Here is a 24,272-nt window from a genome sequence, read left to right as displayed (position 1 = left end):
CGGAAGTGCGACACAGGCGGATGGAGATGCTACACCTCCATAGTCACTGCTGATTTTTAAGGGGAATTTTTTAAAGCATTCTAAATAGATTTCAGCAGGTGCACGGAAATCGACTTTGGGGGTTAAACACTATTACCGCACACAGAGAGTCCATGCAACGTATTATGTAACTAAAGCACTATTTTACTACTGAACTTATTTAGGCTTGTCAAAACAAAGGGTTTGAATACCTGACTCAAGACATTTCTTAAAATATTATTCCACTCTGACATTATGGGGTATTGTGTGTAGGCCAGTGACAAAATATCAATTTAATAAATGTTTTATTCAGGCTGTAACAGAACATTCTAAATGCTTGCTCTATAATAATACACTAAATCAAGATGGCACATTACACATCGTGAGGTGGCATGGGGCGGCAGCGTGGCCTAGTGGTTAGAGCGTTGGACTTGAAACCGAAAGGTTTCAAGTTCGAATCCCCGAGCTGACAAGGTACAAATCTGTCGTTCTGCCCCTGAACAAGGAAGTTAACCCACTAGGCTGTCATTGAAAATAAGAATTTGTTTTTAACTGACTTGCCTAGTTGAATAAAGGTCAAATAAAAAAGAAATATATTGAGCCAAAAATGACAAACATTAGCCTAGAACTGGCATATAGAATGCAATTGAATGAACATACAATTTACTTCAATGTGATTTTAATATACAGGCCTACGTAGCCCTTTTGCAGTCATCTCTGTTTTCACTTCAAAAATGTTATTTTTTACTTGTTTGTAACAATTGCAAATAAATTGGCAACGTTTTATTTGTAGTCAAGTTCGTTCTGAAGTTATCGGCGGTCACAGCGCGACAGAAAACTGTTAATTCTGTGTTAAGCTAAGCTCTTCTGTGTATAAAGTGACTGGGAAGGGCAAAAAAGCATCTAAGGCAGTTGGTAAATAAAACGTTTTCAAGTGCAACTTTACTAATAATGGTTTGGGAAACAACCGAAGATGGTAAGACGGTTCTAACAATGATCTTAATGCTATGAAGGCTTTGGGAAACGAGGCCCAGGACCCTGGTCAAAAGTAGTGCACTACATAGGGAATAAGGTGCCGCTTGGGACACACTCGAAAAAAACATAAACCACACTCTTACATCAAGGTGATGGGCAAGGAATCGTTTTACAAACCAAGCTCACCGAAACCAAATAAACCAAGTTCCACCGAGCTGAACGTCAGTCAGACTGCATTAATCTATAGCAGGTGCTAGCTGCTAGCTTGCTGTAGAAGTGAGGGCCCACGCTAATCAGTCCAAGCAGCACAGAATATACTAACATGTCTCCCACAATCAGCAGGCTAATGAGCACTAGGGCACCCTGCTGAGATGACCCTCCTTCCCTCTCTCCGACTGTGCTGCGCTGCCTGCTTCTGTCTAGAGGGCGAGTCCAGGCCAAGCAGCCAACCAGAAGCCAGTCAGGCCAGAACCTGAGTGCTCAGGCCTCAGGGGGATCCCTCAGATGACCACTAATAGCTGTGTGAGTAGAGATGAGTGGAGGCAGGTCCAGTGTCAGACACCCCTAGCAACGGCCACGCCTGGCCATACGGATTGTCCTCTGGGGGTCTAGACATACAGCCACTCCTCTACACCCAGAGGGACAGGAATAGCAGCTCGCTATGACTGCTATTTCAAAAGCAAAAAAAGGCAGCTTCCTCCACTGCACATACATACATGCATACAGTTGTAGTCGGAAGTTTACATACACTTAGGTTGGAGTCACTAAACTCGTTTTTCAACCACTCCACACATTTCTTGTGAACAAACTATAGTGTTGGCAAGTTGGTTAGGATATTTAATTTGTGCATGACAAGTAACAAAGTAAACAATTGTTTCCAGACAGATTATTTCACTTATAATTCACTGTATCACAATTCCAGTGGGTCAGAAGTTTACATACACTAAGTTGTCTGTGCCTTTAAACAGCTTGGAAAATTCCAGAAAATGCTTTAGAAGCTTCTGATAGGCTAATTGACATCATTTGAGTCAATTGGAGGTATACCTGTGGATGTATTTCAAGTAGAGGTCGACCGATTATTGGAGGACCAAGAAAAGCAGATAAAGGTTAAATCGGCCGATTTTTTTTATTTATTTGTAATAATGACAATTACAACAATACTGAATGAACACTTATTTTAACTTAATATAATACATCAATAAAATCAATTTAGCCTCAATTAAATAATGAAACATGTTCAATTTGGTTGTGTTGGAGAAGAAAGTAAAAGTGCAATATGTGCCTTGTAAGAAAGCTAACGTTTAAGTGCCTTGCTCGTAACATCAGAACATTTGAAAGCTGGTGGTTCCTTTTAACCTGTTAGGGTATAGGGGGCAGTATTTTCACGGCTGGATAAAAAAATGTACCCGATTTAATCTGGTTACTAATCCTACCCAGTAACTACAATATGCATATACATGGATAGAAAACACCCTAAAGTTTCAAAAACTGTTTGAATGGTGTCTGTGAGTATAACAGAACTCATTTGGCAGGCAAAACCCTGAGACAGATTCTGACAGGAAGTGGATACCTGATGTGTTGAATTGACTTTAAGCCTATACCATTGAAAAACAAAGGGAAGGAGGAATATTTTGGCACTTCCTATTGCTTCCACAAGATGTCCCCAGCCTTTACAAAGTGTTTTGAGTCTTCTACAGTGAGATCTGACTGAAGAAGAGCGTTGGAACGGCGATGGCCGATTAGACACCTGGCGCGCGATTTGATGGTGGGTACTCTCATTCCGAAACGTTTTAAAAGAGAACCCAATGGTCCGCCTTGAATTTTATTCATGTTCTGGTTAAAAAAGGCCCTAATGATTTATGCGATACAACGTTTGACATGTTTGAACGAACGAAAATATATTTTTTCCGTTCTTGAAGTGAAGTGAAGTCCGGCTGGCTTAGATCATGTGCTACAACACGGAGGTTTTTGGACATAAATGATGAGCTTTTTTGAACAAAACTACATTCGTTATGGACCTGGGATTCTTTGGAAGTGACATCTGATGAAGAGAATCAAAGGTAATGGATTATTTACATAGTATTTTCGATTTTAGATCTCTCCAACATGGCGGTTAGTCTGTATCGCAATGCGTATTTTTCTGGGCGCAGTGCTCAGATTATTGCAAAGTGTGATTTCCCAGTAAGGTTAATTTTAAATCTGGCAAGTCCATTGCGTTCAAGAGATGTAAATCTATAATTCTTTGAATGACAATATAATATTTTACCAATGTTTTCTAATATTAATTAATTATTTTGTTGTCATGACTTGACTGCCGGTATTGGAGGGAAACGATTTCCTGAACATCAACGCCATAGTAAAACACTGTTTTTAGATATAAATATGAACTTGATAGAACTAAAAATGCATGCATTGTCTAACATAATGTCCTAGGAGTGTCATCTGATGGAGATTGTAAAAGGTTAGTGCATAATTTTAGCTGATTTTATGGTTTTGGTGACGCCTGTCTTTGAATTGACAATACACTACACACAGCTATTGTCAATGTACTCTCCTAACATAACCTAACTTTATGCTTTCGCCGTAAAACCTTTTTGAAATCGGAAAACGTGGTTAGATTAAGGAGATGTTTATCTTTCAAAGGGTGCCAGATAGGTGTATGTTTGAAAAACTTGAATTTTGACATTTATTTGGTTTCAAATTTGCCGCTCTTGAAATGCACCTGCTGTTGATAGGGTGCGCCACGGGTGGCACTCTAACGTCCCACATAGCCCCAAGAAGTTAACATGAGTCTTCAATATTCCCAGGTGAGAAGTTTTAGGTTGTAGTTATTATAGGAATTATAGGACTATTTCTCTCTATACCATTTGTATTTCATATACCTTTGACTATTGGATGTTCTTGCAAATTACGAGAAAAATGGCATAAAAATTGATTTTAAACAGCGGTTGACATGCTTCGAAGTACGGTAATGGAATATATAGAATTTTTTTTGTCACGAAATGCGCCGTGCTCGTAACCCTTATTTACCCTTTCGGATAGTGTCTTGAACGCACAAACAAAACGCTGCTGTTTGGATATAACAATGGATTATTTGGGACCAAACCAACATTTGTTATTGAAGTAGAAGTCCTGGGAGTGCATTCTGACGAAGAACACCAAAGGTAATCAAACTTTTCTAATAGTAAATCGGAGTTTGGTGAAGGCTAAACTTGCTGGGTGTCTAAATAGCTAGCCCTGTGATGCCGGGCTATCTACTTAGAATATTGCAAAATGTGCTTTCACCAAAAAGCTATTTTAAAATCGGACATATCGAGTGCATAGAGGAGTTCTGTATCTATAATTCTTAAAATAATTGTTATGCTTTTTGTGAACGTTTATCGTGAGTAATTTAGTCAATTGTTAGTAAATTCGCCGGAAGTTTGCGGGGGGTATGCTAATTCTGAACGTCACATGCTAATGTAAATAGCTGGTTTTTGATATAAATATGAACTTGATTGAACAAAACATGCATGTATTGTATAACAATGTCCTAGGTGTGTCATCTGATGAAGATCATCAAAGGTTAGTGCTGCATTTAGCTGTCTTCTGGGTTTTTGTGACATTATATGCTAGCTTGAAAAATGGGTGTCTGATTATTTCTGGCTGGGTACTCTGCTGACATAATCTAATGTTTTGCTTTCGTTGTAAAGCCTTTTTGAAATCGGACAGTGTGGTTAGATTAACGAGAGTCTTGTCTTTCAAATGCTGTAAAATAGTCATATGTTTGAGAAATTGAAGTAATAGCATTTCTAAGGTATTTGAATAACGCGCCACAGGATTCCACTGGCTGTTACGTAGGTGGGACGATTTGGTGCCACCTACCCTAGAGAGGTTAAACAATGACAAGGCTAATATATGGATTTTTCCCGCTTTCAATTTTTTTTTCTCCAAAAAAACATTCTGTGACGTGCTCAGTTTTTTGGCGGCATGAAGATTTCATTCGACCAATGAAATTGCCGAACGGGTTAAGGTCAAACAAGTTTTTTGTTTATTGTTTAGATTAAATCGAGCGCTCTCAAACTTCCCATCATTCTGATTACAGTAGTCATTTTGTCACCCCCATCATGGCAAAGACACAGAGAAATGCATATGATGCAGCTTTCAAGTTGAAGGCGATTGATCTGGCTGTTGGAAAAGGAAATAGAGCTGCTGCACGGGAGCTTGGTCTTAATGAGTCGATGATAAGACGTTGGAAACAGCAGCGTGAGGAATTGACTCAGTGCAAAAAGACAACTAAAGCTTACTGCAAATTTTCTATTTTTTGTTACAAGCCGTGTTTCGTTAAAGCCCATTTATTTTTGTTACAAGCCGTGTTTCGTTAAAGCCTGTGTAAAGTTCATTTGTTTCAATGTACCGGTAGGCACCTGCGGCTTATTTATGTTCAAAATAATATATATTTTTTTAAATTCAGTGGGTGCGGCTTATATTCAGGTGCACTTAATAGTCCGGAAATTACGGTACTAATTGAGTATGTAAACTTCTGACCCACTGGGAATGTGATGAAAGAAATAAAAGCTGAAATAAATCATTCTCTCTGCTATTATAACATTTCACATTCTTAAAATAAAGTGGTGATCCTAACTGACCTAAAACAGGGAATTGTTACTGGGATCAAATGTCAGGAATTGTGAAAAACTGAGTTTAATGTATTTGGCTAAGGTGTATGTAAACTTCCGACTTCAACTGTACATACATACATACATGCTAAACACATTTTTACATTAACATTTTTTTTTTTAAATGAATGACAGTAAAAAAGTGACACAGTTCAGTAATGCTAGTGTTTTGCCGCAGTGTTTTGGCTCACCTCTTGTCCTTGGCCTGTCCCTTGTCTTTGTTGGAGCCCTTGGCAGGGGCGGTGACCAGGCCCTGTGGGGCGTCCCTCAGGCCGAAGCTCTTGGCGGCGTGGCCCAGGTGCAGGGCTTTGATATGGAAGATGTGCTTCATGTTGGACGGGTAGGCAGTGTACGCCCGTAGGAACGACTGCAAGGCTAAAGACACAGAGGAAAGCGCTGCATGAACATCACTAAAACGAAGACCACAAAACAGGAGTTTAAACCAGTCAACCAGACAAACTGTTAGTGAGGATATTATTCTCTCATAGTGAGGAAGCCTTTCTTTTGATTCTGTACCCAAACTTTCCTGCTATATAGACTAATGTCAATGATCATGTTAAACATAAAATTCTTCGCTTTTATTGTCCGTTTAACCTAGCAATGTTGGGTGAAGTTGATTTGTAACGCATGCTGATTATGCATTTAACTTGAATTTATTTAATTTTTACTAGAGGTTGACCGATTAATCGGAATGGTCGATTAATTAGGGCCGATTTCAAGTGTTCATAACAATCGGTAATCGGTATTTTTGACAACCGATTTGCCGATTTCTTTTTTAATAAATATTTTTTAACTAGGAAAGTCGGTTAAGAACACATTCTTATTTTCAATGACGGCCTAGGAACGGTGGGTTAACTGCCTTGTTCAGGGGAAGAACGACAGATTTTTACCTTGTCAGCTTGGCGATTCAATCTTGCAACCTTACGGTAAACTAGTCCAACCCTCTAACCACCTGCTTTACATTGCACTCCACGAGGAGCCTGCCTGTTACGCGAATGCAGTAAGAAGCCAAGGTAAGTTGCTAGCTAGCATTAAACTTATCTTATAAAAAACAATCAATCATAATCACTAGTTTAACTACACATGATTGATGATATTACTAGTTTATCTAGCCTGTCCTGCGTTGCATATAATCGATGCGGTGCGCATTCGCGAAAAAGGTTGCTCCAACTTGTACCTAACCATAAACATCAATGTCTTTCTTAAAATCAATACACAAGTATATATTTTTGTGTCACTTCTCTTGCAACAGAGTCATGGTATATGCAGCAGTTTGGGCCGTCTGGCTCGTTGCGAACTGTGTGAATACTATTTCTTCCTAACAAAGACAGCCAACTTCTCCAAACGGGAATGATTTAACAAAAGCGCATTTGCGAAAACAGCACAATCGTTGCACGACTGTACCTAACCATAAACATCAATGTCTTTCTTAAAATCAATACACAGAAGTATATGTTTTTAAACCTGCATATTTAGCTAAAAGAAATCCAGGTTAGCAGGCAATATTAACTAGAAGTCGACCGATTAATCGGAATGGCCTATTAATTAGGTCCGATTTCAAGTTTTCATAACAATCGGTAATCGGTATTTTTGGCCACCGATTTGCCGATTTTCTTTTTTTTTTATACACCTTTATATAACTAGGCAAGTCAGATTAAGAACACATTCTTAATTACAATGACGGCCTAGAAACGGGGGTTAACTGCCTTGTTCAGGGGGGATTTGTTTTTGCAACCTTCGGTTACCAGTCCAACGCTCTAACCACCTGCCTTACATTGCACTCCACAAGGATTAACAGGCTGACTACCTGTAACGCGAGGGCAGCAAGAAGCAAAGGTAAGTTGCTAGCTAGCATTAGACTTATAAAAAACTATCAATCTTAACATAATCACTAGTTAACTACAAATGGTTGATGATATTACTAGTTTATCTAACGTGTCCTGCGTTGCATATGATCGATGCGGTGCCTGTTAATTTTCATTGAATCACAGCCTACTTCGACAAACGGGTGTTGATTTAACAAGCGCATTTGCGAAAAAAGTACTGTCGTTGCACCAATGTACCTAACCATAAACATCAATGCCTAACAGGAATATTTAGACTTGGTCACCCGTTAGATAAAATACGGAACAGTTCCGTATTTCACTGAAAGAAAAAAACTTTTGTTTTCGAGATGATAGTTTCCAGATTCGACCATATTAATGACCCAAGGCTCGTATTTCTGTGTGTTTATTATATTATAATTAAGTCTATGATTTGATAGAGCAGTCTGACTGAGCGGTGGTAGGCAGCAGCAGGCTCGTAAGCATGCATTCAAACAGCCCTTTGCTGTGCTTCAAGCATTGCGCTGTTTATGACTTCAACCTGGGTGGGTATAATTTGTGGAACGTTCCAACAGGAATCTATTCCAAAAACTTCGTAAATAACAAGGTTCCAAAAAACAACGCATACAAAGTTGTATAGCGGCAGAATAAGATACCGGGTAGGGAGTGGTCTATTTCATTGCGTTTTTCACTCATCACGTTTATTCCGAAAAATGTCTACGTGGTGAGTTGATGCCTATTCGGCAGCTAGTTAGCTAGGTTTGTATGCGTTGCTACTTTGTATGCGTTGTTGGTTGGCAACCTTTTACTTTACGTTTTTTGGAACAGATTCCTGTTGGAACATTCTACAAATGATACCCACCCCTTCAAGCCTATCAACTCCCAAGATTAGGCTGGTGTAACCTATGTGAAATGGCTAGCTAGTTAGCCGAGTGCACGCTAATAGCGTTTCAAACGTCACTCGCTCTGAGACTTCGGAGTGGTTGTTTCCCTTCCTCTGCATGGGTAACGCTGCTTCGAGGGTGGCTGTTGTCAATGTGTTAATGGTTTGAACCCAGGTAGGAGCGAGGAGAGGGACGGAAGCTATACTGTTACACTGGCAATACTAAAGTGCCTATAAGAACATCCAATAGTCAAAGGTATATGAAATACAAATCGTATAGAGAAATAGTCCTACAATTCCTATAATAATATAATAACTACAACCTAAAACTTCCTACCTGGGAATATTGAAGACTCATGTTAAAAGGAACCACTAGCTTTCATATGTTCCCATGTTCTGAGCAAGGCACTTAAACATTAGCTTTCTTACATGGCACATATTGCACTTTTACTTTCTTCTCCAACACTTTGTTTTTTCATTATTTAAACCAAATTGACCGTTTCATTATTTATTTGAGGCGAATTTGATTTTATTGATGTATTATACCTGTTGAGGACAGACGTTCCGCTAGTGGAACCCCGTTCCGCCTGTGGAACCCCTAGCCAACAGCCAATGGCATCGCACGGCGCGAAATACAAAACCAACTAAAATACCACAATTCAATTTTCTCAAACAATCAACTATTTTACACCATTTTAGAGATAAGACTCTCGTTAATCTAACCACATTGTCGGATTTGGCTTTACAGCGAAAGCAAAACATTAGATTATGTTAGGAGAGTACATAGACACAAATAATCACACAGCCATTTTCCAAGCAAGCATATACACTGCTCAAAAAAATAAAGGGAACACTAAAATAACACATCCTAGATCTGAATGAATGAAATAATCTTATTAAATACTTTTTTCTTTACATAGTTGAATGTGCTGACAACAAAATCACACAAAAATAATCAATGGAAATCCAATTTATCAACCCATGGAGGTCTGGATTTGGAGTCACACTCAAAATTAAAGTGGAAAACCACACTACAGGCTGATCCAACTTTGATGTAATGTCCTTAAAACAAGTCAAAATGAGGCTCAGTAGTGTGTGTGGCCTCCACGTGCCTGTATGACCTCCCTACAACGCCTGGGCATGCTCCTGATGAGGTGGCGGATGGTCTCCTGAGGGATCTCCTCCCAGACCTGGACTAAAGCATCCACCAATTCCTGGACAATCTGTGGTGCAACGTGGCGTTGGTGGATGGAGCGAGACATGATGTCCCAGATGTGCTCAATTGGATTCAGGTCTGGGGAACGGGCAGGCCAGTCCATAGCATCAATGCCTTCCTCTTGCAGGAACTGCTGACACACTCCAGCCACATGAGGTCTAGCATTGTCTTGCATTAGGAGGAACCCAGGGCCAACCGCACCAGCATATGGTCTCACAAGGGGTCTGAGGATCTCATCTCGGTACCTAATGGCAGTCAGGCTACCTCTGGCGAGCACATGGCTGTGCGACCCCCCGAAAAAATGCCACCCCACACCATGACTGACCCACCGACAAACCGGTCATGCTGGAGGATGTTGCAGGCAGCAGAACGTTCTCCACGGCGTCTCCAGACTCTGTCACGTCTGTCACATGTGCTCAGTGTGAACCTGCTTTCATCTGTGAAGAGCACAGGGCGCCAGTGGCGAATTTGCCAATCTTGGTGTTCTCTGGCAAATGCCAAACGTCCTGCACGGTGTTGGGCTGTAAGCACAACCCTCACCTGTGGACGTCGGGCCCTCATACCACCCTCATGGAGTCTGTTTCTGACCGTTTGAGCAGACACATGCACATTTGTGGCCTGCTGGAGGTCATTTTGCAGGGCTCTGGCAGTGCTCCTCCTGCTCCTCCTTGCACAAAGGCGGAGGTAGCGGTCCTGCTGCTGGGTTGTTGCCCTCCTACGGCCTCCTCCACGTCTCCTGATGTACTGGCCTGTCTCCTGGTAGCGCCTCCATGCTCTGGACACTACGCTGACAGACACAGCAAACCTTCTTGCCACAGCTCGCATTGATGTGCCATCCTGGATGAGCTGCACTACACCTGAGCCACTTGTGTGGGTTGTAGACTCTGTAGTCACCACCTGCAGAACCACTCCTTTATTGGGGGTGTCTTGCTAATTGCCTATAATTTCCACCTGTTGTCTATTCCATTTGCACAACAGCATGTGAAATTTACTGTCAATCAGTGTTGCTTCCTAAGCTGACAGTTTGATTTCACAGTAGTGTGACTGACTTGGAGTTACATTGTGTTGTAAGTGTTCCCTTTATTTTTTTGAGCAGTGTATGTCACATAAACCCAAACCACAGCTAAATGCAGCACTAACCTTTGATGATCTTCATCAGATGACACTCCTAGGACATTATGTTATACAATACATGCATGTTTTGTTCAATCAAGTTCATATTTATATCAAAAAACAGCTTTTTACATTAGCATGTGATGTTCTGAACTAGCATACACACCGAAAACTTCCGGTGAATTTACTAAATTACTCATGATAAACGTTGACAAAATACAAAACAATTATTTTAAGAATTAGAGATACAGAACTCCTTTATGCAATCGCAATGTCCGATTTTAAAATAGCTTTTCGGCGAAAGCACATTTTGCAATATTCTGAGTACATAGCTCGGCCATCGCGGCTAGCTAATTTGACACCCACCAAGTTTGGGACAACCTAAACTCAGAATTACTATTAGAAAAATTGGATTACCTTTGCTGTTCGTCGTCAGAATGCACTCCCAGGACTTCTACTTCAACAACAAATGTTGTTTTGGTTCCAAATAATCCATAGTTATATCCAAATACCTCCATTTTGGTCGTGCATTCAGGTCAGTATCCGAAGGGTGACGCGCGAGCGCATTTCGTGACCAAAAAATTCAAAATATTCCATTACTGTACTTAGAAGCATGTCAAACACTGTTTAAAATCAATTTTTTTGCTATTTTTCTCGTAAAATAGCAATAATATTCCAACCGGGCAACGTTGTATTCATTCAAAGGCTGAAAGAAAAAAATTGAGAAGTCTCGTGACCGCGCAGCTCCAGTCTCACTGTCCCAGGCTGACCACTCACAAACAGAGCTGCTGTACTTTGCCCAGAGACAGCAGACACCCCATTCCACTTTCTGGCGGCTTTAGAGAGCCAATGGAAGCCTTAGAAAGTGTCACACTACAGCACAGATGCTGTAATGTCGATAGAGATGCAACAGAAGGACAACAAATTGACAGACAGGGCACTTCCTGTATGGAATCTTCTCAGGTTTTGGCCTGCCATATGAGTTCTGTTATACTCACAGACACCATTCAAACAGTTTTAGAAACTTTAGAGTGTTTTCTATCCAAATCTACTAATTATATGCACATTCTAGTTTCTGGGCAGGAGTAGTAACCAGATTAAATCGGGTACGTTTTTTTCCGGCCGTGAAAATACTGCCCCCTATCCCAAAGAAGTTAAAATAAGTGTTCATTCAGTATTGTTGTAATTGTCATTATTACAAATAAACAATACAAAATAATAAAAATAAAAAAATCCGAATTTTAAAAAATTTAAAATTAAATTTAAAAAAAATCGGCCGATTAATCGGTATCGGTTTTTTTGGGTCCTCCAATAAATTGGTATTGGCGGTGAAAAATCATAATCGGTCGACCTCAAATTTTTACCCATGTGCTTAAATCTGGTATTTTCCTTTGTGTTATTCCCAACTATTTGTTTTTCTTTAATGTTAGGATTCTGTTTTAAAATGGAAAGGGGGAGGTGCCATACTATCCCATCTTTTTTTCCCTCCTCTCCTGCAGTTTTCCTTTGTCTTTAAACTCTCATCTTATTGCCTTGTTTTTTCTTGTGTGCAAATTTTAAACAAATTTAAAAAACCTCTCTTGGCTGCTTGGACAGAGTTGTCGTCGTTATGGACAGCATTCTCAAACTCCGTCTGTAGGACAGTTGCTCTATCCCGCACCTCCTGCTCCAGAGCCCCGGAAGACATCTATAGACACACACAGGTGCATAACACACACAAGTTATGTGGATTGAACTGACCAGAAGGAAAGCACTTTGAACATTGGTGAAAGCTGAATATAGTCATAAGTATAAAATGTGTTGAGCTTGTTGCTCCCTCACCTTGCCGTCATACTTTCCCCTGACTTTGAAGCGGTTGTCCAGCATTAGCGTTGACAGAATCATCTCCATCTTCATCTCGGACAGGCTGGAGGAACAGTTGACAACAGGGGTGCATTCATTAGTGCACTGTGCAAACCGTAGCAAACTGTTTTGATGCAGAAAACATTTTGTAACAAAAACAAGAGTTTATTGGACAAATTCCGGTAGGTCCATTCCATTTTTCGGCCCCTATGGTTACATTTGGTTCCTAGTGAATACACCCTGAGTTCCACTGTGGACTGCTTTCAAAAAACGACCAAGTACGTACATTTGGGGAAATACAAACATTGTGACTTAGCCTCAAACGGGTGCTTGTTCTAAAGACGCAAACTAGTGAGACTTTTGTAGTATGACTTTCTATTGGATCTCTCCGGATGTCTTACTCCCTCGTCCTAAACCCTTTTAATAGTCCTATAGCACAGTGGTTCCCAAACTGTGGGGTCGGCAGGAAGTTTGTATTTTTTTATTTTAAACAGAGTCTGGGTTTAAACTTACTCTTGAAAGTTGTAATAGTAGAATGCACAAGGTGCCATTTCGAAATTGGGTAGTGCATCATCAGTTACTCGTGTCATGTTAGTCATTGCATACCTTAGAGAGCCATTTATAACTTGTCAGAATGTCCAGATCAACCAGCCCATGTCAGCTAACGTTTATTTATTTTTTATTTTTTAATTGCCCATAGACAGTTGTAATTTTTGTGTCACTCAAATATAACATGAATACACATTAAACATGGCAAAACATACAGAATTGCATGAAAATTTGCTTTAACATTTTCTTTGCACCCCAATGACATAATGTGTAGAATTGCAGGAAATAAGCTTTAAACCTGTTAAACTCTCTCCACCAACAAGAGGGGTGTGAACAGTTTGTGTCATGAACAGTGCTTGTGCCCATAGAAATAGACGTGGGGTGCGGGATGTTCCGCAATGCCCAATGTCCCCCCCCCCCCCTAGCAGCAGGCTGTCATGTAGCTCGTGGTAAATGACGTTGTGAGCAGTGGCGGTGTGTGATTAGTCTAGTCCTGGTAGGCACATGACCATAGAGGGTGACAGCTCTGGCTGGCTCTGCTCAGTGGCTGTCAGTTGCTTCCCTTCACAGAGATCGATCAGCCCAGACGATTCAGCCGGGCTACACTGAGAGCTTGGGAATGAAGCATTAGTGTGTGTTTGTGTGCACAAAGTAAAACCATAGAGACGACGTGTATGAGAACAGGACTGGGAGAGAAAAGTGTTTCACGGTCTTGTATGGAGCATAGAAAAGTCCAAATAAGACTAACTTTAAAGTTGGGGACGCAGACAGACTGTGTGGAGATGTGTCACACAATAAAAAGATTGAACATGGGCACACGGGTTAGAGAAGTGAGTGATCATCCACAGACCTACCTGATATTGTGATTTGCCAGGGAAGTGACATAGGACATTTCAGCAGGGGTGAGAAAGAGAAGGCTGCTTCCCTTAGCTCCTATACGGGCAGTTCGCCCGACACGGTGCACATACTCTGCTGGAGTGGTTGGAGGGTTGTACTAAAACACACAGACGCACACATTACTCATTTAAATACAAATATCTGACATGTCACTTGGAATCCCTCTATGGACAGTAATGTCATGTTCTTATATTAGAATTTTACCTGTACAATCCATGTCACCTGAGGCATGTCAAGTCCACGTGCTGCAACATCCTGGAGAAAAAAAATATATATTGATTGTGATGTCGTGGACCTCCCAATGCAAGCCTGAAACCAACCCTCTGACTTTTAGGTCAAATTTATAGTGGCCCGATAAGAAGTACATTTTCCTGGTGAAATACCACTGTCTCTCACTACAAACACACACAGTTGGGCTAGATGACTGTGTGCACGCACAGGAGTTTGTTTGAAATGGGCTAACATTTCAAAAAGGCCATTGTCTTTATTGGTCTGGGAGGCCATTGTGGTTTGTGGCCAGCTGCGCTGCTGTAGCTTATAATATAAATAAATAACTGATTTGGAGTGCTAGGAAGAAGGAAGATGCTGCATGGAGCTCTGGGCCTTCGGTTGCCAATGGCAGGGCCAGGATGAGCTGTGTATTGGCCGGGCACACTGGACTGCCTGGGGAGGGGTGGAGTAGCGATGCTGGCCTGGCCAGCCAGTACAGATGGAGGCCAATGCTGGGCCATGCCAGCCTGTCAGACAGATTAGAACCACTTATTTATTCAGCCTCGTCATTTAGCATTAAGGGGTCTATCATTCACACACATTTAATTTCCCCAAAATGAAGTTGTTGTCATTGTTGATATTGTTTTGACATCGTGGGACGGTGTGCCTCAGTGGCTAGTTGAAGAAATGCAAGTCCAAACGAAAGGACAAATATCTAGGAACTAAGCAATTGAATTGAATGACCAATCAAGTAGTGAAGGAGATGGGGGGGAGAAGTGAGAAACAGAGACACAGAGGGGGGGAGAGGTAAGGAAGGATGACAAGAACTGGCCATGCAACCTTTCACAACATCAAGTGAAAATGATTTTGAGGGGCAACAGTTCTGGGTTTAAGTCCATGGCAAGCTCGGTTGCCTAGGGAACTTTTTAGTAAAATGGCAAAGCTAATGGAAAGAGAAGCTGGGCTGGTTCCCGCAGGGCAGGGATATTCTGTATTTTCCTTCCAGCAAACAGGGGCTGATGCTCAGGCCACTCGCTGCCTGGGACCCAGGGCTGCACAATTTAGACCTGGTACAACAGTCATTATTTAACCTGTCTGGGCTAGAGGGCAGTATTTTCATGGCCGGATGAAAAACGTACCCAATTTAAACAGGTTACTAGTCTGGCCCAGAAACTAGAATATGCATATTATTAGTAGATCTGGATAGAAAACACTCCAAAGTTTCTAAAACTGTTTGAATGGTGTCTGTGAGTATAACAGAACTCATATAGCAGGCAAAAACCTGAGAAAAAGTCAACCAGGAAGTGGAGGATCTGAGAATTGTAGTTCTTTCTAGTCCCTTTCGACACTACAGTATCTGTGGGGTTACGTTGCACTTCCTAAGGCTTCCATTGGCTGTCAAAAGCCTTCAGAAAGTGGTTGAGCATTCTCCTGTCACTAGGCAGAGTATAGGAGCTCAGTTACTGAGTGATCTGCCTGGCAACAAAGGGATTGGATATGCGCGGTCACGAGAGTGCGCCTTTCCTTCTTTTTCTTCTTGAATGAATATGCTATTGTCCAGTTGGAATATTATCGCAATTTTACGTTAAAAATACCATACAGATTGATTTTAAACAGCGTTTGACATACTTCTAAGTACGGTAATGGAATATTTTGACTTTTCGTCTCTGGTTCCGCGCTCGGAACTTGGCGGGTCTCTGTATAGCTCTCTGTGATGGCTGAGCTATGTACTCAGAATATTGAAAAATGTGCTTTCTCCGTAAAGCTATTTTAAAATCTGACAAAGCGGTTGCATCCAAGAGTAGTCTATCTATGATTCTTTAAATAATTGTTATATGTTTTGTCAACGTTTATGATGAGTATGTTTGTAAATTGATGTACTGATTCACCGGATGTTTTGGTGGGAATACATTTCTGAACATCACGCGCCAATGTAAAATGCTGTTTTTGGATATAAATATGAACTTTATCGAACAAAACATACATGTATTGTGTAACATAATGTCCTAGGAGTGTCATCTGATGAAGATCGTCAAAGGTTAGTGCTTCATTTAGCTGTGTTTTGGGTTTTATTGACATGTCCTTGCTTGGAAAATGGCTGTGTGATTATTTTTGTCTATGTACTCTCCTAACATAATCTAATGTTTTGCTTTCGCTGTAAAGCCTTTCTGAAATTTGACAATGTGGTTACATCAAGGAGAAGTGTATCTTTAAAATGGTGTAAAATAGTTGGATGTTTGAGAAAGTTGAATTATGACATTTTGTTGTTTTTGAATTTGCCGCCCTGAATTTGCCACTAGTGTCCCACATAGCCAATAGAAGTTAATCTAACCGTTTCCCCTCAACCCGCAGGAAGATATCTGGCGTCATGTAGGCCCAGGCAGTGTCTCAAATGTTGAGCTGGCTTACCGTACAGAGCAGAATTCCAGTCTTGCAGAGAGAGAACTCTTGGAAAACTTCTGTCCTTTCCTGTTAAAAATAAAGTTTGTTGTTACATTTTGTACAGGTAAAAAATTATTTGCCCATATAAGACAACACCAAAATCCATAAAGGGTATTTGTGGAGGGCAATCTGTTTTAGGTGCAATAACAGCTGTATCACCTGCCATCCTCGTCACAGGAGCAGTTGTAAGGTGCCCAGCCTGTGCATTCCTATTTCCAAACACATCCATAATAACTTTGTCCGAATCCCAAATGGCATCCTATCCCCAACATAGTGCACTACTTTTGACCAAAGCAGTGCACTATATATGGAATAGGGTGCCATTTGAGATGTAGATCCAGCCTCTGCCGTCCATACTACCACCTGACCCATTCCTCTTTAATATCTAACCAGAGCTTGTGCCCACTGCCCATCTCCAGTCCCACGCCCCCAGAGGTGCCATATGGGCAGCCCCCGTTGACTGTCATTAGCAGCCCTGGGACAGGGGTGAACACTGGGCAGGGCATTAGCCCTCAGCTCCTCCCCGGGTACAGCCACAGGGCATGGCCTGGTGACTGCCACACTACACCAGCTGGTTAGTGGCAACACAGGGCATGGTATAGCCACTCTCTGACCCTGACTAAAAGCAGCCTTCATTGGAAAGACTGTGCTGCTGCTCCAGAGAAGGCCCTGGGAGTGATGCTTGTGTAGCACAAATGTAAAAACGTAACTGTCCTGTACTCCCATGCAACAGTCACATGGGTACATGGTAGGTTAAAAAAGTAGTGTCTCACCTCCTGCTTCATGTTGCCGTGGAGACGGAAGAAGCTGAGCGGAGGCTGCTGTTTGGCTTTTGGCCCAGAGAGCACGGCGTTGAAAAGGATCAGCAGGAACTCCACTGCCTCACAACTCGACACAAACACAATTATCTTGTGACCCTTCTCAAACTGCAGGGGTAAGAGAGGATAAACACAGCCATAATATAAAATGGGACAATGTGCATATCCTTTACTTTAGGGATGCAAATTTCAGTCACTTTTGCTGTCGAATAACAAAATCTCATTAACCGGTTAACAAACAGTAAAAAAAAATCTAAACAGTAAAACGACGTGACCAACAGAAAATACTATTAGAGATCTGTAAATAATGACGAGACGCTTATTTCGCCGCCCTAACAATGTTACAAGGCTGGAAGGCAGGCGACATAGAAACGCATTGGGCTTATTTTGGAGAGAGTGAAAGCTCTCGCGTCGCCTCTTCCTCTCTGATACTAGGCATGCACACAAGGACCGGACAGTTTCCCTTAAGAGCTTAATGGAAAATGCGACAAAAGCAAGCCTATTGTCTTATCAGTCAAAATTGAATAGCCAATTATTGAACATGCAACTCCTGTAATGAAGCACTAGCAATTTTTTTATATATATATATATATATATATATATATATATATATATATATATATATATATATATATATATATATATATATATATATATATACACACATTTGGCAAATGTTTAATGCCTTTTTATATATATATATAAAAAGGCATTAAACATTTGCCAAAATTCAATTCAGGGGAAAACACCACTCGAAACAGCACACCTAATGTGAGCGGTTCCATATGTGACAGATGAAAATCTCTGTTACAAAGAAGGGGAATCTATAACAACTAGGATGCTTTGGTAATATGACTAAGATGGGGCCTTTGGCTTCTGGGCAACGAAAGAAAGTTATGAAAACCAATAGAACAGGAGAGAAACACCCGATTTCATTTAGAATTGTTGCGCAGTGACTGGGCTTACAAAAAGCAAGTTTCACTCCACTAAGGATCTAATCTCACGCTGTCTGACAGGTGGTAGGATATTCCACTCCTCAAACTAGGCTCTGTATGCTGTGCATGTGTCATAAGATGCATGACGACTAACGAAAATACACACGCGCCAATTCAATTCCACTAAATTATGCAAATTAAAATACAGAACAATTAGCATGACTGGTCAAATGTAATTTTCAGAAGCTAAACTATTAACATCCCTACTTAGTTTCCCAGAATGGTAAGACTAATAAAGCTCCCCGATTTAACATGAACAATAACATTGATATTGATATTTGGGGGTTGGCTATCTGCATGTGGACTGTGCATTCTGGGGAGAAGTTTCTCCCAGGCACAGATCTAGGACCACCTTCACATCCCCCAAGCCTAATCTCAATCATTAGTGAGAGAAACACTAAAACTGACACAAGATCAGATCAGCATCTAGAGGAATATACACCCAATACCAGACTGTGCTTACCTTGCACTTGGACAGAATGAAGGCTGCCAGGCAGACCAGCCTTAGTTTGCTGGGAACCACCACCATGTGCTGCTGCAGCCTCTCGGGTACAGCAAAGCGGTCCGATTTGCCTTGGGCTGTGGTGTGGTCCGGAGTCAGCTCGTTGATCCCCTCCGAGTTCTCCCCCACCTGGATGCTGACCGGCTCCTTCATGCTGATCCCAGCTAACCGGGATAAGCCTGCCACCACAACGTGAATTAGAACAGTGAGATAAACAGAGACACAATCTCAATTTAATTAATTTTAAATTCAGCCTGTAACAACAAAATGTGGAATAAGTCAAGGGGTATGAATACTTTCTGAAGGCACTGTATACTCATCTCTATGCCAGGCACACACACAGTGTTAGTGTGTCATACATTGTCTTGTAAAATATCATACAAAATGTGCAATCCAAAGTCCGTTGTCATATACACTCCCCTAAATATGTACAGTTGAAGTCGGAAGTTTACAAACACTTAGGTTGGAGTCATTAAAACTCGCTTTTCAACCACTCCACAAATTTCTCGTTAATAAACCACAGTTTTGGCAAGTCGGTTAGGAAATCTACTTTGTGCAAGACAAGTCATTTTTCCAACAATTGTTTACAGACAGATTATTTTACTGTATCACAATTCCAGTGGGTCAGAAGTTTACATACACTAAGTTGACTGTGCCTTTAAACAGATTGGAAAATTCCAGAAAATGTCATGGCTTTAGAAGCTTCTGATAGGCTAATTGACATGATTTGAGTCAATTGGAGGTGTACCTGCGGATGTATTTCAAGGCATACCTTCAAACTCAGTGCCTCTCTGCTTGACATCATGGGAAAATCTAAAGAAATCAGCCAAGACCTCAGAAAAAAAATGGTAGACCTCCACAAGTCTGGCTCATCCTTGGGAGCAATTTCCAAACGCCTGAAGGTACCACGTTCATCTGTACAAACAATAGTACGCAAGTATAAACACCATGGGACCATGCAGCCGTCATACCGCTCAGGAAGGAGACGCGTTCTGTCTCCTAGAGATGAACGTACTTTGGTGCGAAAAGTGCAAATCAATCCCAGAACAGCAGTAAAGGACCTTATGCCGAGGAAACAAAAGTATCTATATCCACAGTAAAACGAGTCCTATACTGACATAACCTGAAAGGCCGCTCAGCAAGGAAGAACCCACTGCTCCCAAACCGCCATAAAAAAGCCAGACTACGGTTTGCAACTGCACATGGGGACAAAAGATCGTACTTTCTGGAGAAATGTCCTCTGGCCTGATGAAACAAAAATAGAACTGTTTGGCCATAATGACCAGCGTTATGTTTGGAGGAAAAAGGGGGAAGCTTGCAAGCTGAAGAACACCATCCCAACCGTGAAGCACGGGGGTGGCAGCATCATGTTGTGGGGGTGCTTTGCTGCAGGAGGGACTGGTGCAATTCACAAAATAGATGGCTTCATGAGGAAGGAAAATTATGTGGATAAATTGAAGCAACATCTCAAGACATCAGTCAGGAAGTTAAAGCTTGGTCGCAAATGGGTCTTCCAAATGGACAAGCATACTTCCAAAGTTGTGGCAAAATGGCTTAAGGACAGCAAAGTCAAGGTGTTGGAGTGGCCATCACATAGCCCTGACCTCAATCCTATAGAAAATTTGTGTGCAGAACTGAAAAAGCGTGTGCGAGCAAGGAGGCCTACAAACCTGACTCAGTTCCACCAGCTCTGTCAGGAGGAATGGGCCAAAATTCACCCAACTTATTGCGGGAAGCTTGTGGAAGGCTACCCAAAATGTTTAACCCATGTTGACCAACTGGGAATGTGATGAAAGAAATAAAAGCTGAGAATAAATCACTCGCAACTATTATTCTGACATTTCACATTCATAAAATAAAGTGGTTATCCTAACTGACCTAAGACAGGGAATTTTTACTAGGATTAAATGTCAGGAATTGTGAAAAACTGAGTTTAAATGTATTTGGCTAAGGTGCAAATCATTTTTCGGTCAGTATGGTGTGTGTAACCTTCATTTAACTTGGCAAGTCAGTTAAGAACAAATTCTTATTTACAATGACAGCCTACCCCGGCAACGCTGGGCCAATTGTGCACCGCCCTATGGGACTCCCAATCACAGCCGGATGTGATAGAGCCTGGATTCGAACCAGGGACTGTAGTTACGCCTCTTGCACTGAGATGCAGTGCCTTAGGCCTCTTCGTCCGTGTGTGTGTTAACTATTTAACTGTACTAGAATGCTTGAAAGGCGGCAGAAATTTTAAATATTGGTTATCTGTATCGTTTTTTTTGGGCAAGGAAAATATCGGACATCGGTATCAGGCAAAAATGTCATATCGGTGCATCACTAGACAGTGCATGTTAGAGCAAAAACCAAGCCAGGTCGAAGGAATTGTCAGTAGAGCTCCGAGACAGGATTCTGTTGAGGTACAGATCTGGAGAAGGGCACCAAAAAATGTCTGCAGCATTGAAGGTCCAAGAAAAGTGGCCTCCATCATTCTCAAATGGAAGAAGTTTGGAACCACCAAGACTCTTCCTAGAGCTGGCCGCCCGGCCAAACTGAGCAATCGGGGGAGGAGGGCCTTGGTCAGGGAGGTGACCAATAACCCGATGGTCACTGACAGAGCTCCAGAGTTCCTCTGTGGAGATGAGAGAACTTTCCAGAAGGACAACCATCTCTGCAGCACTCCACCAATCAGGCCTTTATGGTAGTGACCAGACGGAAGCCACTCCTCAGTATAAGTCACATGACAGACCACTAGGAGTTTGTCAAAAGGCACCTAAAGGACTCACAGACCATGAGAAACAAGACTGTCTGGTGAAACCAGCTATTGAACTATTTGGTCTGAATGCCAAGCGTCACATCTGGACGTAACCTGGCACCATCCCTACGGTGAAGCATGGTGGTGGCAGCATCATGCTGTGGGGATGTTTTTCAGCAGCAGCGACTGGGAGACTAGTCAGGATCGAGGAAAAGATTAACCGAGCAAATTAGAGAGATACTTGATGAAAACCTGCTCCAGAGCACTCAGGATCTCAGACTGGGGAAAGGTTCCCCTTCCAACAGGACAACGACCCTAACTAAGCACACAGCCAAGACAACGCAGGAGTGGCTTCGGGACAGGTCTCCGAATGTCCTTGAGCGGCCCAGCCAGAGCCCGATCAAACATCTCTGGAGAGACCTGAAAACAGCTGTGCAGCCATGCTCCCCATCCAACCTGACCGAGCTTGAGAGGTTCTGCAGAGAACAATGGGAGAAACTCCAAATACAGGTGTGCCAAGCTTGTAGCGTCATACCCAAGAGGCTGTAATCGCTGCCAAAGGTGCTTCAACAAAGTACTGAGTAAAGGGACTGAATACTTGTGTAAATGTGACAGATGTTTCTTTATGTATACATTTGTAAAATTTGACTCAGATGGGGAAGAAATTAATCATGACATCTCGGATGACTATTCTTCTAATTCTGAGCCTCAGCCTGAACCTAAACCTTGTTTTTTATACATTTGCAACAACGTATAAAAACTTGTTTTCGCTTTGTCATTATGGGGTATCGTGTGTAGATTAACCTTTCTGGCGCAGGGGTCCCGCTAGTGACCCACCTCGACAACAGCCGGTGAAATTGCAGAGCACCAAATTTAAAATACAGAAACGTAATATTAATGCTTCATGATAATACAAGTATCATACAAGCATATTATCCAAACAAGCACAGGTGTCACAAAATCCCAAATAGCAATAAAATAAGTGACTTACTTCTGAAGATCTTCCTCTGATCGCAATCACTAGAGTCCCAGGAACACAATGCATGGTCGTTTTGTTTGATAAATTCCCTATTTATATCCCAAATAGTCCGTTTAGTAGGCGTCATTGAGTTCAGTAATCCACCCGTTCAGAATGCAGACATAGGAATTCCAAAAGTTACCAGTAAAGTTTATCCAAACAAATCAAAACAACATTTCTAATTCATTATTAGGTACTCTAATATCTAAATAAACAATAATATTTCATACGGAGCAAACTATTTTCAATAGGAAAGGAAAAGAGCGCAGCGCACTCCCTCGGTCACACGCGCAATGAGACAAGTTTTGCCATGGGACTTCCTGAGGATAAACAACTATTCCTTGTTGGTTTTTCAGAATATAAGCCTGAAACCATGTATAAAGACTGTTGAAATCTAATGGAAGCCATAGGAACTGCAATTTGGGAAGCGGAAGTCTTTGGTTTCAATAGCTTAAGCTTGGAATTGGCTGGCAGGTCAACAGAAATAAAATTGGTCCTCAGGTTTTCGCCTACAAAATCAGTTCTGTTATACTCACAGACATAATTAACCTCTCTGGGCCAGTGTGGCGCGATATTCAAATACCTTAGAAATGCTATTACTTCAATTTCTCAAACATATGACTATTTTACACCATTTTAAAAGACAAGACTCTCGTTAATCTAACCACACTGTCCGATTTCAAAAAGGCTTTACAACGAAAGCAAAACATTAGATTATGTCAGCAGAGTACCCAGCCAGAAATAATCAGACACCCATTTTTCAAGCTAGCATATAATGTCACATAAACCCAAACCACAGCTAAATGCAGCACAAACCTTTGATGATCTTCATCAGATGACAATCCTAGGACATTATGTTATACAATACATGCATGTTTTGTTCAATCAAGTTCATATTTATATCAAAAACCAGCTTTTTTACATTAGCATGTGACTAGCATGTGACTAGCATTCCCACCGAACACTTCCGGTGAATTTACTAAATTACTCACGATAAACGTTCACAAAAAACATAACAATTATTTTAAGAATTATAGATACAGAACTCCTTTATGCACTCGCTATGTCCGATTTTAAAATAGCTTTTCGGTGAAAGCACATTTTGCAATATTCTGAGTAGATAGCCCGGCCATCACAGGCTAGCTCTTTTGACACCCACCAAGTGTGGTACTCACCAAACTCCGATTTACTATTAGAAAAGTTTGATTACCTTTGCTGTTCTTCGTCAGAATGCACTCCCAGGACATCTACTTCAATAACAAATGTTGGTTTGGTTCCAAAAAATACATAGTTATATCCAAATAGTGGCGTTTTGTTTGTGCGTTCAAGACACTATCCGAAGGGTAAAGGGTGACGCGCCCGACGCCTTTCGTGACAAAAAAATTCAAAATATTCCATTACCGTACTTCAAAGCATGTCAAACGCTGTTTAAAATCAATTTTTATGCTATTTTTCTCGTAAAAAAGCGATAATATTCCGACCGGGAGTCGTTGTTTTCGTTCAAAGAGAGAGAAAGTAAACATGGTGTCAGCTCGTGCACGCGCCTCCAGTCTTGTCCTCAGATCGACCACTT

General features: G+C 41.4%; 1 protein-coding gene across 5 annotated transcripts in view; it reads right to left on the bottom strand.

Annotated features, from left to right (window-relative positions):
* ddx31 (DEAD (Asp-Glu-Ala-Asp) box polypeptide 31) overlaps window positions 1-24,272 on the bottom strand; it is a 67,294-nt gene that overhangs the window by 20,989 nt on the left and 22,033 nt on the right. For all 5 annotated transcript variants that reach the window (XM_029722318.1, XM_029722319.1, XM_029722317.1 and 2 more), the window contains exons 13-20: window positions 18,903-19,120; window positions 17,400-17,552; window positions 16,594-16,653; window positions 14,179-14,229; window positions 13,932-14,071; window positions 12,508-12,592; window positions 12,262-12,373; window positions 5,843-6,026 (exon numbers count right to left, since the gene is read on the bottom strand). In XM_029722318.1, the coding sequence (XP_029578178.1) occupies window positions 5,843-6,026; window positions 12,262-12,373; window positions 12,508-12,592; window positions 13,932-14,071; window positions 14,179-14,229; window positions 16,594-16,653; window positions 17,400-17,552; window positions 18,903-19,120 (1,003 nt within the window). The remainder of the gene's footprint in view (window positions 1-5,842; window positions 6,027-12,261; window positions 12,374-12,507; window positions 12,593-13,931; window positions 14,072-14,178; window positions 14,230-16,593; window positions 16,654-17,399; window positions 17,553-18,902; window positions 19,121-24,272) is intronic.

This window comes from Salmo trutta, chromosome 29, assembly GCF_901001165.1.
Source record: "Salmo trutta chromosome 29, fSalTru1.1, whole genome shotgun sequence".
In the NCBI taxonomy this organism is placed as follows: Eukaryota; Metazoa; Chordata; class Actinopteri; order Salmoniformes; family Salmonidae; genus Salmo; species Salmo trutta.
The sequence above is the reverse complement of the archived record's forward strand: the minus strand, read 5'-3'. Positions and strand labels throughout refer to the sequence as shown.